An 11,339-nucleotide genomic window follows, 5' to 3' on the forward strand; every position below is an offset into this window, starting at 1 on the left:
TGGGGGCGAGGCCGAGGGACGGGACTGGCCCGGCCACTTTCGGAGTCGGCCTCGCTGCGAAGCGAGCGCGCGCGTACCCGGCAGCGGCCGCCGAGGCGCTATGGGCCCACCTGGCCCCGGGCGCCGCACCGTGCGAGTCCCGGCCTGGAGCCAGGTGGGCGGAGCTGGGTCGAGGCTGGGGGCCGGCGGGGAGAGGAGGCGGGAGCGGGATCTCTGCGGGGGTCCCACGGAGCCTGAGCCGGGGCTGGGGGCCTAGAGTCGCGGACTGTCGGGCCGACGTCGTCTGCCTCACCGCGCGGGCCGGCGCAGGGAGTGTCGCCGAGGGTCCGGGAGAGAGCCTGTTTCCCTGTGCCTACTTCCCGCCCTCTCGGCTGAGCCCCGGCCTGTATTTTGAGGAGAGAAGGCAGAGGTGGTTCTTCCATCCGGGCCCCGGGGCTGGCCGGCCCGGCTTCGGGAGGGGGAGGCGGGGAGGGCTGCCTGCAGTCGCCGGGAGGCGGACGGACTCTTCGCCCTCATCAGATTTGTTTACGCGATTCTCTCGGTGCCCGGCCTCACTTCTCCATGCCCGGTGACTTGGGACTCGTATGTGCCCGCGCCGGAGCTGGGTGCTGGAGTTGGGGGCAGAGGCGGGCGGCTCAGGTGTGTTCATCTTGCGGCCACCGGGGCCAAACCCGACGCCTGCACTTGGAGGACTTAGAGGTGCACAGCAAGCATGTGGTGTGGATGAGGGATGGACCACGATGCCAGCTTCCTTCCAAATTACTTCCGGCGTGACCTTGGGCAGGTCACCTCACCTCTCTCTGAGCCTTAGTTTCCTCATTGGCGAAGTGAGACTGTGAGGATTATTGAGGCAACTAATACTTGTTGAATGACAGGCGGTGAGGGTCGTGTTAAAGTCAAAGTGCTTCTGCCTCGTGTCTGTCCCTTCGAGTCCTGGTTTGTGAGTCAGTCTGTGCTCCATTTCACTGAGGTTTGTTTTTCAGGATTGAAGCCACAAGATGGCTGATCAGGACCCTGGGGGCATTAGTCCCCTCCAACAAATGGTGGCCTCAGGCGCTGGGGCTGTGGTCGCCTCCATCTTCAGTAAGACCTGGGGAAGTGGGAGGCAGGCAGCTGGGGATTGGGGCAGAGCAGAGACTGGAGACAACTTGGTTCTGGGGGAGGGGGTCAAGGGTGGAGTGCTGATGAGTCTTCAGACCTGCCTTCTCCCCCAGTGACACCCTTGGATGTGGTGAAGGTCCGCTTGCAGTCTCAGCGCCCTTCGGTGGCCAGTGGTGAGTGCCTGGCCCTGGAGCCATTGCGGGGTGGTGCCTGGACAAAATGAGGATCTCCCTGTGATGGGGTCCCTGGGACGGGTGGGGGGCATGCCTGACTTGAGGGGCTGCCTTGTATTTTAGAGCTGATGCCTCCCTCCAAGCTCTGGAGCCTCTCCTACACCAAATGTAAGTTCCCCAAGCCCCAGGGAGCCTGGGAGGGCCTATGGGAGGGGTGTCTCAGGGTCCCCATGGGCCCCACAGCCATGGACTAGCACATACTTCCATATAACATCAGCCAGCCCTCTGTCCTGCACAAGAACATCCACACAGGGACCCCAAGGATGTGGGCCTACTACCTCCCTGCAAGGTTCTAGGGCCCTGTCAGTCTAATGCCCCCTTCCCTTCCCCAGTGCCTTCCTCTCTCCAATCCACAGGGAAGTGCCTCCTGTACTGCAACGGTGTCCTGGAGCCCCTGTACCTGTGCCCAAATGGTACTCGCTGTGCCAACTGGTTTCAGGACCCTACCCGCTTCACTGGCACCATGGTGAGGAGCAGCTGTGCCCTCAGCTGTGTCCATAGGTGTTCCTGAGGGATTCAGTCTGGTTGGGCAGCAGACCCAAGGAAGAACAGGTGGTGCGGGGCATGTAGAGGTAGCCAATTCAGTTTGGGAAGGGCTTCCCAGAGGAGGTAGTGCCTCCATGAGGTTTTGAAGGATAAATAGGAGTCTACCCGGAGCCAACTGGGAAACTGCATGCATGGAGGCCCTGAGGGGCTGGCTGCCTCCTAGCAGGACCCAGGGCTGTGGGCAGAGGCTGAGGGCACCAGGCAAAGGCCCAGGATGGGCCAGCTACATCACAGGCCTTGCTTAGGCCCATCTTCTTTCCCCCTGGGTTGGCACATGCTTGGCCAGGATGCCTTTGTGAAGATTGTGAGGCACGAGGGCACCAGGACCCTGTGGAGCGGCCTCCCAGCCACCCTGTGAGTAGCCCAGTCCTGTGGATTGCCTTCTCCTGGTACCTGCTGATTCCTTGTTTCCTGTTGGCTGGCTGGGGCTCTTGAAATGTTTGGGAACCCTTGAGAGTCCCAGCTAATCTCTGTCCACACCCCCAGGGTGATGACTGTGCCAGCTACCGCCATCTACTTCACTGCTTATGACCAACTCAAGGCTTTCCTGTGTGCTCGAACCCTGACCTCTGATCTCTATGCACCCATGGTGGCTGGCGCACTGGCCCGCCGTGAGCAAAGCCCTGGACCCTAGATCTCCCGCTGTCCTCACCTGTGCCCATGCCCACTCAGTCCTGGCTACCAGCCCCAACCTCTGCCAGCCTGGGGGTGGGGTGGTATTCTAGGTCTCCAGATTCTGGGGCAGTAGCTGGGTGCTGCCATGTAGGACCTGTGACCTGACCTCTCCCCACTATCCTCCCTACCCCCTGCAGTGGGCACAGTAACTGTGATCAGTCCCCTGGAGCTTGTACGTACAAAGCTACAGGCTCAGCATGTTTCATACCGTGAGCTGGGTGCCTGTGTCCGGACAGCGGTGGCTCAGGGTGGCTGGCGTTCACTGTGGCTGGGCTGGGGCCCTACTGCCCTTCGAGATGTGCCCTTCTCAGGTAAGCACTCAGGGGTGCAGCGCCTGGGGTAAGGGAGCCCTTAGATGATGCACAAGGGGTTTGCAGCCAAGTCCTGCCTTGTTACTAGTGACTGTGAAGTTATTTAACTCTTCTGAGCCTTGAGTTCTCATCTGTGAGATGGGCCCAGCAAACAGGGTGTTTGCCCAGGTTTTAATGAGATCATTTCTGCAAAAGGCCTATCACAGAGCGTGGCATACAGCTGGGAGCTAGTGGTTGTCAGTGGAAGCTGGGAAGTGTGGGGCCCTTCTCACTGTCTTCCCCATCACTAACGAGCATACCCACTCCCCCTCCCAAGCCCTGTACTGGTTCAACTATGAGCTGGTGAAGAGCTGGCTGAATGGGCTCAGGCCAAAGGACCAGACATCCGTGGGTGTCAGCTTTGTGGCTGGTGGTATCTCAGGGACGGTGAGTGGACTGGGTGGGGGTGAGGCCAGTGGAGGTGTCCTTGGGGATCCGGGGGTTGTTGGTGTTGCCCTTGGAGAAGAGTCCCAACATTGTGCATCAGCTGCCTGTCTGGGAGTTTGCTCACTCTCCCTAGCAGATCCCGTGTGGCCTTCATCCCTCCCAGCCCTAAGAGCCAGTTGGGATACAGGGGATAGAGGTCTTGGGAATGGGGACAAGCCCTCTCCCCACCTCATCAGGTGGCTGCTGTCCTGACTCTACCCTTTGATGTGGTGAAGACTCAACGCCAGGTCGCGCTGGGAGCGGTGGAGGCTGTGAGAGGTGAGGGCCTGGGCTGGTGTGGGTGGGGGGCAGGCAGGGGAAGGAGTGGGGTCTTACTGAGCCAGACCTCCCATTTGCAGTGACTTCCCCACATATTGACTCCACCTGGCTGCTGCTGCGGAGGATCCAGGCCGAGTCGGGCACCAAGGGACTCTTTGCAGGTGAGCAGGTGTCCGTCAGTGGCCTGGGGGGCGGGGGGGCCCCTCTGGGACCCTGACCCCAACCTTGCTTCCCATCAGGCTTCCTCCCGAGGATCATCAAGGCTGCCCCCTCCTGTGCCATCATGATCAGTACCTATGAGTTCGGCAAAAGCTTCTTTCAGAGGCTCAACCAGGAACGGCCTCTGGGCCACTGAAAGGGGCGAGGAGACGAGGACCCATCTCTTTCACGGTGGGGAGAGCAGCCCGAGGAGACTGAGCCAAGTGCCTTTTCCTCAGCACTGAGGGGAGGGGCCTTGCTTCCCTTTCCTCCTCAGACACAGCTTTTTTCCTGCTGCTCCCAGTTCCCATCCCCCAAGTTCAAGACCAAATCTGCTAACTGCCCTCTGCCTTTGTGTTTGCTGTAGCTCGCCTGCCCCCAGGAGTCAAGAAACCCTGGGCCTGGCTTAGTCACCCCTACCCCTGTGAATTCCTTAAGTCTAAAGATGATGAAGAACTGCCCAGCGCTTGTGACTATGGGGGTCTGGGGTGGGTGGGGAAGGTGGGCCTTGGTGAGTGAATCGAAAGAGGAGGACTGGGAGTGGGCCCAGGGTTGGGGGCAGAAAGTAGACACCCGGTAGTGTGGTCCCTTCAGGGTGGGCCCACTGTGTTAGCATTAGGGTAGAGGGTGGTGAGACCTTTCCACAAGGGCCCACTTAAGTGACACCAGAGGAGGGAAGGTTGCTTAACTGCCAGGCTCTGGCCTAATGGAAGGGTCTGCTACTTCGGACCAAAACTGAATTGCTCCGGCCAGTGGCAGGGAGATGGTCCCGTGGGGGCTCCCCTCCATCCTGCCTCTGAAGTGCCCCCTCCTCTTTGCTTGGGCTTGAGCAAGTTATTAAAGAATATGAGGTTGAAGGGGCACTTACATGTCCTGGTCCTGCCCTGGGCAGAGCTAATACTTAGAACGCTGATACAAAAGCCTTTACTCCCTGAATTATTACGGCGCATCTGCTCTCACAGTGCACAGGTTAGTTCCTCTGTCTGACCCAGCGGCACCTTGGTTATGGGCCAGGCACTGGCTCCACCGGCTCCTGCTGACCTCAGGATGGGGCCATATCCCAGCCCCCCATAGATGAGGCTGCCCTCAGTCTTCTGCTTTTTATTTGCCTAATCCCCTCAGAGCCTCCACCCTGGGGGCTGAGGAAGGACTGACTCCAGGGGATACACAGGGACAGAGGCATGGGAGGTGGGGTGCTGAGGTGGGGCCACCAGCTCCTGCAGAGGGTGGGCGAAATGAGCAAGAGAGAGTCCAGAAAGAAGCCAGCCAGGCATCAGGGTTGCCAGAAGAATAGAGTAGGCCTCCCAGGGGACTCCCTATGGCCTTGGTGCCCATGCCTCCTGTGAAATGAGCAAGAGAGAGTCCAGAAAGAAGCCAGCCAGGCATCAGGGTCGCCAGAAGAATAGAGTAGGCCTCCCAGGGGACTCCCTATGGCCTTGGTGCCCATGCCTCCTGGCCCAACCAGCTTGCCTTTGCTGCCCCTTCATCCTCAGGCAGGAAGCTAAAACAGGCAGGAGGCAGGGGGTTGTCTTTCCCAAGAGACCTCAGCCTTTTCTGAAAGGGTGGCCTGGATTAGGGGACTAGAGGAAAGGGGGCAGGTGTCCGTGGCCCCCAGCAGGTGGGTCTGGCACTGCCCCTGCTGCTCCTCAGCTGGGGCTCAGTGCGGGGCTGCCCTCAGGACTGTCGCTCACCAGGCACTCGTTGGATTTGAAGCTCGCCAGGGACTTGCAGCTGGGGATGGAGGCCAGGGAGCCGCAGAGGCCCAGCATGGAGGGCGTGGGGTCCTTCCCTGGGGAGAGAGTGCAGGTGAGGCCGGGCTAACCAGTCTTAAAGTGTATGAGCTGGGAGACAGGGTGCGCAGGGGGCAAGCAGTGAGATTTTCTTGATCTCTTCTAGAGCGTTTGTCATTTCCTATTAAACCTTTATTAAGCACCTGCCTATGCTATGCACAGTGCTGGGGACACTGTATTGTAATCGTCAGTTTATGTCTCTGTCTCCCCCTGAGGTTCATCCTCTCTTTTTGTCCGTTTATTAAACACAGTGAGCACTTGCTCTGTTCCAAGTACTGGGGATACAGAGAATGGACAAGACACAGCCCCTGCCCTCATGGAGCTCACAGTCTGGTGGTGGAGACAGACACACAGACAGTCACAAACACAGTGTGGTGGGGTACATGTCCATAGCCTGCTTTGTCTCAAAGATTGGAGGTGATCCAATACAGTGTGGTTATAAAAAAGAAAAGGCAGGAAATCCAGGTACAGGGAAAACTAAGATGGGAAAACTAAGATGAAGCCAGGGGTGAGGTCAACACAAAATGCATGCATTGAAGTCCTGGGCATTCACTCGAAGGGAGCCACTAATTTGGCTCTGAGCTTCCTGGCAGCCAAAGAAAAGGGGGAAACAGTGGTCAGGCGAGCAGTTCACAGCGTGCATGAGATCAGCGCAAATTAGGCAGAATACCTGAGAGTTTGTGAGCCCCTTAAGGATGTCATGATACCAAAAAGCCACAGAGCCCTCACCAGATGCCCACTCTGGTGATTTTTCTTACTGACACCCACATTTTACAGATGAGAATGGGGCTCAGGCAGGTGAAGTGATTGGCTAGGCTCACACGGCCAAGGAGGCACAGTGGGATTTGCACTTGTTTCTAGCATCCCAAGCCGAGCTCTTAACTGCTGTGCTAAGCTCCCAGGAAGCATTGAGAGAAAGGGAATTGGCCAGGGCAAGACTGTAGGCCCCAAGGCCTTGCCTTGGCCCTTCCTGGAGGGAGGCTGGGTGCTGGGTTGGGGAAGCTCACCCATGGTGCCCCAGGGCTCCTCGTCCCTCTTGCCCTCTCCCAGGCGCTGGGAGTCAGAGCTCAGACTGGCTTCAGCTGACAGTGGCTCCGTGCTCATGAAGCTGTGTCTGTGGCAGAGCAGAGAGCTGGGGTGCGGGCAGAGATCTACAGCCTCCGATGCCTTTCTTCCCAGGGAGGACAGCACTCAGGCCCAGCTGGGCCTGGCTGGGGCTTACCTCCGGTAGAGTTTGGAGTTGTTGGCACCCTCGGCCCCATCGAGCGTTCCCAGTGAGGGCCATTGGTTGACCAGGGGCGTGGTGAGCTCCTTGGAACCATGGGCCAGGGGGGCGTGGTCACCAGGGATCAGACCTGTCCTGGGAGGGGGAGAGGGGATCAGACCTGGCCGGGAGGAGCAGGAGGGGATGGGAGACTCAGCAAAGGGTGGAGGGAGGGGTTAGGAGTGAAACCTGAGTAGCAGAAACAGGAATAAAATGTTGGGGTCAGCGGGCAGACGCTGGAAGGCAATGGAGGCGGTACTGGGGTAGGGGTGATGGGGATTGGTGCACTCCTGTTGTGAGAATAATGGCATGTTGTAGGAGTCAACTGGGGTGATGGGGGGATGGTCAGTAGAGAATAGTGTGGGAACCCCTGAAGGGTAATGGGGAATCTTAGGGGATCATGCTGGAAGATCCAGGTGATGGATGAAAAGGTTTGAAGAAGAAAAGTTACAGGAATCAGCAGGGGTGAGGTCGGGTCACTGCGGTTCATGACGGTCACTGGGCCGGTGATGCAGAGCAGAGGCGTGGTGAACAGTGGGAGGGATGCAATCACGTTAAAGGTTGCTGAGTAACATTAGAGGTGCTTGGGAATAATGCCGGGTCTGTGCAGTAATGTTGGATGGCCACGCTAGCTGGTGGATGAGTGAGGGTGAAGTGTTGGGGATCACTGGATTCTATGTTGAGGCTAATGTCAGGAGGTCATTGCGGGGTTCTTGGAGTGGAGGTGACCGGGTGAGTGGGTTGGTGCTGGCGAGTTGGATGCTGGTGTCAGGAGGGGAGAAGCGAGAGTCAGTGGGGATGACCACGGGGTTCATCGGGGTGGCGGGGGTGCGGGGTCAAGGCAGGTGGCGGCGCTCACAGCTGCTCCTGCAGCTCCAGGATCACGCCTTCCAGCTCCCGCTTCTCGCGCTGGTTCTGCGCCGCCGCTTCCTCCAGCTGCAGCCGGAGCCGCCGGTTCTCCGCCTCCAGGTCCTTCAGCTGCGACTCGCGCAGACGCACCAGCTCCTCCAGGTAGCCCTGCGGGGCGCCGGCTCAGCCCGGGAGGCGGGAGGAGGGGCCCCCGCCCTGCTGTGCCCTGTCCCCCTCCGCGCCCAGGCCCCGCCCCCGCCGCGCGTCGCGCACCTTCTGAGCGTAGACGATGCGGAACTTCTGCTCCATCTTATGCCACTTGCTGTACCAGCTGTCCTCGTCGGTGACGAGCGGCAGGTACGGGTGCTCAGGCGAGTTGTCCTCGCTCGTGCTGCTCTCGGCGCTGTGCCGCTCCTCCTCGTCCGTCAGGTAGTCGTAGCTTGGGGGAGGGAGAGTGGCATGACCGGCCCCTGCCCCGCCCGCGCGTCTCACACCAACCCCCTTGGGCAGTGGGACCAGGATGCCCCTTCCCCGCCCCCGCCGCAGTAATGGGGCTACTCACCTCTGGGTGAACTTTAGGTAGGGCGTGTAATCGATGACCACGGGGGTCTTCCCGTCCAGCACTTCGCCCTTTAGGCAGAAGCTGGGGCAGAGGAGCCACAGGGTTGGGGGCGGGGATGAGGGTGTGGACACTTGTGGGTGATACAGCGCCCTCCACCACCGCCACCACGACGCAGACCCCACCTGAAGTCGATGGCGCTCAGTCCGATCAGCATTCCCATGAGCACCGTGGCTTCCTCCCGCAGCATGATGGCTCCGGCGTCGTAGAACCGTCTGTGGACAGAAGGGGAGGGGCTGACGGTGTAGCACCCCCAGGGATTCCCGCCCTTCGGGTCTTCTCCTGCTGGCTTACTACAGACCTTTCCTAGAAGAGGGAGGGATCAACTTCCTGCTCACCACTCGAGTGTGGATCTTGCCCCCCTAGACTGGGGCTCACTGGGGCTATTGCTTGTGTCCTCACCTACTAGAATGGTTGTTCTCTGAGAAGAGAACCCTCCCATCCTCTGAGCTAGCCCTTCCCCACCAACTACTGGTCACCCAGATGCTTCAAATCAGGAAACAAGTCTTAAACATTAGTTCCTGGGATACTGTAGGTGCTTAAAAACTATGTTGATGTGAACTCTAAAATATGTAGACTAGGGATAGAATGCAATAAAAATATCAGATTAGGTGTGGCCACTTGGGAGGAGGAGGTTCATGCCCCCCATTGTACCCAGACAGCTCCAAACACACCTTCCCACACTGGCACATTCTGCCATGTGACCCCTGCCCCAGAGACCCAACCTCCCTGTAAACCCAGTGCAGGGACTGAAGCTCTGCACATTGGGATTCTGCATCCATGGGTAACAAGTACAGAACTACTGCCATTGTTTGGAGAGCTGGTAGGGCTGTGTGTTGCAGGTCATGATGCCAGGCCAACAGGTAAAATGGTACATGGCTGAGGCTTGTTCAGAGGTGTGTCCAGGGGTAGAGTTGTGCATAATGGAATCAGTGCTGGACAACGATGGTGGATAATGGGCACTAGAATTTGACTTGGAAGGGATGGTGGTGGTGCTAAAAGTGTGTTCCAGGACTTCAGGCCAGGCTGACCCGTAGACTGGAAGATGGAAACTAACAGTGCATGCTGGGACCTGTAGTCCAGGTGCTGAAGGTTGCCACAAGAAGTTAAGGATAACTGTGTTTAGACAGTGAATGTGCACATTGGGAGCTGTGGTCCGAGCTGCCTGACAGGTCTGACCTGGTGGTCCGCATGTCCCGCAGAGCCGTGTTGATGTATTCCGACATGCGCTTCTCCATCAGTGCCACCCGGATCCATGCCCGACCCTGGAAAGCATGCTCACCTTTACTTGCTGCCCTTGAGTGACTCATGTGTCCAGCATCTGGTGTGGCCCTTCTGTGGCCCTTCTCTCCAGTGCCATGGGCATGGCGTGAGGACCAAGAAGCAGGCAAGCCCCCTGTGTCCACAGCAGGGAGCAGTTGCCCCGGCCCTGCCCGCCCCAGGCCCCTCACCTTGGCTCGGGCTGTGCTGATGTTCTCCATATTCTCGATGCTGCTCACACAGTTGTTGGGCACTTTGCTGCAGGCCAGTCGGATATAGTCCCAGAAGCCCCGCTGCCCGTCTGAGCTGAACCAGCTCACTGGACCTGCTGGGGCACAGGCTGAGCCAGGGCAGGGAGGGGGCTCAGCAAGACCAGGAGTTTGGAGAGTCCATGTAATGGGGTACTTACATGCATAAGTATAAGCAGCCATGCACATGCAGCACCTCCCCCAAACGTGCACACATGTGTGTGTGCAAAGGGCACACCAGCATATAGCTGCATGCCTGTGGTTGGGCCTTGTGGGCAGAAGACCTCTCCCTCTTCCCAGCTCTATACATGAGCTTCTGTGCATAGCTCATGGTGAAGGCCAAGGTCAATGAGGGGGTTCAGAAAGCCATGGAATATATCAGAGTGGGGTGACTGGAAGCTAAAGGCTGGGAGTTGGGAGGGCTGAGTGACGAGGGGCAGGAACCTGGGCCCACCTTTGAAACGGTGGCTGAGGATCTGCTCTAAAATGGCTGCGAAATTAACAAACTCCTCAGATGAGTCATCGATGGGCTCCCCTGTGTACTTCTCCAGCAGTGTTTTCACAGAGAACCTGGGTGGGGGGGTAGGCAGACGGGGCAGTGGGGTATCAGGTGAGAAGATGGGGTGATGGTGGTAGAGGAAGGGTGTCAGGCAAAGAGAGGGAGTGGTGAACAGAAAAGAAGTCATGAAGGGCATGGATGTGGTGGGAAGGCAGAGGGAAAGTGGGAGACAGGTGAGACAATAGTGACCACAGAGGTGCCATGTCACGGGAAGTAAGAGGGTGGCGTGGGGGGAGGGATGATGACAGATGGGAGACTGGTTGACAAAGTTGGTGACAAGAGAGGTGACAGCCAGTGAAAGGAAGCTTCAGGAACAAGGTCTGAGAGGGGATGAGACAATAGGCAGAAAGATGAGGCACCAAGAGCCAGGGGCTGTCGCTGTCCCAGAATCCCTTCCTCCTTGACCACTGTCAGCTGCACTCTCTATGTGTGCGAGTTGGGTGTGAACTAGGAGTCAGAAACTGGTTTGTGCCCCTGCCCTGAGCTGTCTTCTGCTATTGCTGGAACAACCTTCAGTCTCTTCTGGGGATGGGGGACCACCTGTGCCAGGGCATGTGAGTTGGCCCTGTGCACACGGAGCATGGGCATGCATGGGTGGCCAGGTGGGCTCTCAGAACACGGGTTCCCCCCTTCCCCCTTTTCCTTCCTGGCTTGGCCACCCACACACCAGCTGCCCAGAACCAGGCAGTGCAGAGCACGATGGGGGGTGGTGCGGGGTGTGGGTCTCACACACATACTGGGTGGGAGGGGGCATTAGCAGCAGATCCCTGGAAGGGGCTTGGGGGCCCAGACACCTGGCTTCTTGGGGAGGAAGGGAGCAAAGGGAAGGCAGTGGGGCTGAAGGACTGGAGCCAAGCCGCCCCCATCCTTCTCTTCAATCCTGCTCAAAGCCTCAGACCCCTTCTGCATCCCTACCCCTGCAATCTCCATGTGCCGTCCCTG

The 11,339-nt window shown here is 58.6% G+C and overlaps 2 protein-coding genes across 6 annotated transcripts; one reads left to right on the forward strand and one right to left on the reverse strand.

Annotated features, from left to right (window-relative positions):
- The first annotated feature begins 37 nt into the window (after nucleotides 1–37).
- SLC25A39 (solute carrier family 25, member 39) lies at nucleotides 38–4,269 on the forward strand. Of its 2 annotated transcripts, none has more exons than XM_008590839.1 (12): nucleotides 38–154; nucleotides 984–1,083; nucleotides 1,215–1,274; nucleotides 1,398–1,442; nucleotides 1,667–1,800; nucleotides 2,167–2,234; nucleotides 2,367–2,491; nucleotides 2,693–2,866; nucleotides 3,183–3,292; nucleotides 3,529–3,610; nucleotides 3,691–3,771; nucleotides 3,850–4,269. In XM_008590839.1, exons 2-12 carry the CDS (start codon nucleotides 999–1,001, stop codon nucleotides 3,963–3,965), a joined length of 1,080 nt encoding a protein of 359 aa, XP_008589061.1. In that variant the 5' UTR covers nucleotides 38–154; nucleotides 984–998; the 3' UTR covers nucleotides 3,966–4,269. The 2 variants fall into 2 exon arrangements, with proteins under 2 accessions (XP_008589061.1, XP_008589062.1); XM_008590840.1 differs by having other exon boundaries at nucleotides 1,691–1,800.
- An 889-nt stretch (nucleotides 4,270–5,158) lies between these two features.
- On the reverse strand, nucleotides 5,159–11,138 carry RUNDC3A (RUN domain containing 3A). Of its 4 annotated transcripts, none has more exons than XM_008590841.1 (10): nucleotides 10,293–11,138; nucleotides 9,782–9,930; nucleotides 9,510–9,595; nucleotides 8,456–8,545; nucleotides 8,274–8,354; nucleotides 7,985–8,150; nucleotides 7,722–7,879; nucleotides 6,821–6,958; nucleotides 6,606–6,712; nucleotides 5,159–5,597 (listed from the first exon to the last, which is right to left on the reverse strand). In XM_008590841.1, the coding sequence occupies exons 1-10, from the start codon at nucleotides 10,531–10,533 to the stop codon at nucleotides 5,455–5,457; spliced, it is 1,359 nt and encodes a 452-aa protein (XP_008589063.1). In that variant the 5' UTR covers nucleotides 10,534–11,138; the 3' UTR covers nucleotides 5,159–5,454. The 4 variants fall into 4 exon arrangements, with proteins under 4 accessions (XP_008589063.1, XP_008589065.1, XP_008589067.1 ...); XM_008590843.1 differs by having other exon boundaries at nucleotides 5,439–5,597; nucleotides 9,782–9,915; XM_008590845.1 differs by lacking the exon at nucleotides 5,159–5,597 and adding an exon at nucleotides 5,706–6,184 and having other exon boundaries at nucleotides 9,782–9,915; nucleotides 10,293–11,134.
- Between the last annotated feature and the right edge of the window lie 201 nt (nucleotides 11,139–11,339).

The sequence above is a fragment of the Galeopterus variegatus genome, unplaced genomic scaffold (genome assembly GCF_000696425.1).
Source record: "Galeopterus variegatus unplaced genomic scaffold, G_variegatus-3.0.2 Scaffold6403, whole genome shotgun sequence".
In the NCBI taxonomy this organism is placed as follows: domain Eukaryota; kingdom Metazoa; phylum Chordata; class Mammalia; order Dermoptera; family Cynocephalidae; genus Galeopterus; species Galeopterus variegatus.

Excerpts from the sequence above, each read along its gene's own strand:
- SLC25A39 (XM_008590839.1), top strand. The coding sequence starts at position 999 with ATGGCTGATCAGGACCCTGGGGGCATTAGTCCCCTCCAACAAATGGTG. Across the intron at positions 1,801-2,166 it reads CCCGCTTCACTGGCACCATG|GATGCCTTTGTGAAGATTGT; the intron begins GTGAGGAGCAGC and ends ATGCTTGGCCAG. Across the intron at positions 2,492-2,692 it reads GGCTGGCGCACTGGCCCGCC|TGGGCACAGTAACTGTGATC; the intron begins GTGAGCAAAGCC and ends TACCCCCTGCAG.
- RUNDC3A (XM_008590841.1), bottom strand. The coding sequence starts at position 10,533 with ATGCCCTTCATGACTTCTTTTCTGTTCACCACTCCCTCTCTTTGCCTG. Across the intron at positions 8,151-8,273 it reads TACCTAAAGTTCACCCAGAG|CTACGACTACCTGACGGACG; the intron begins GTGAGTAGCCCC and ends CCCTCCCCCAAG. Across the intron at positions 6,959-7,721 it reads CTGGAGCTGCAGGAGCAGCT|GACAGGTCTGATCCCTGGTG; the intron begins GTGAGCGCCGCC and ends TCCCCCTCCCAG.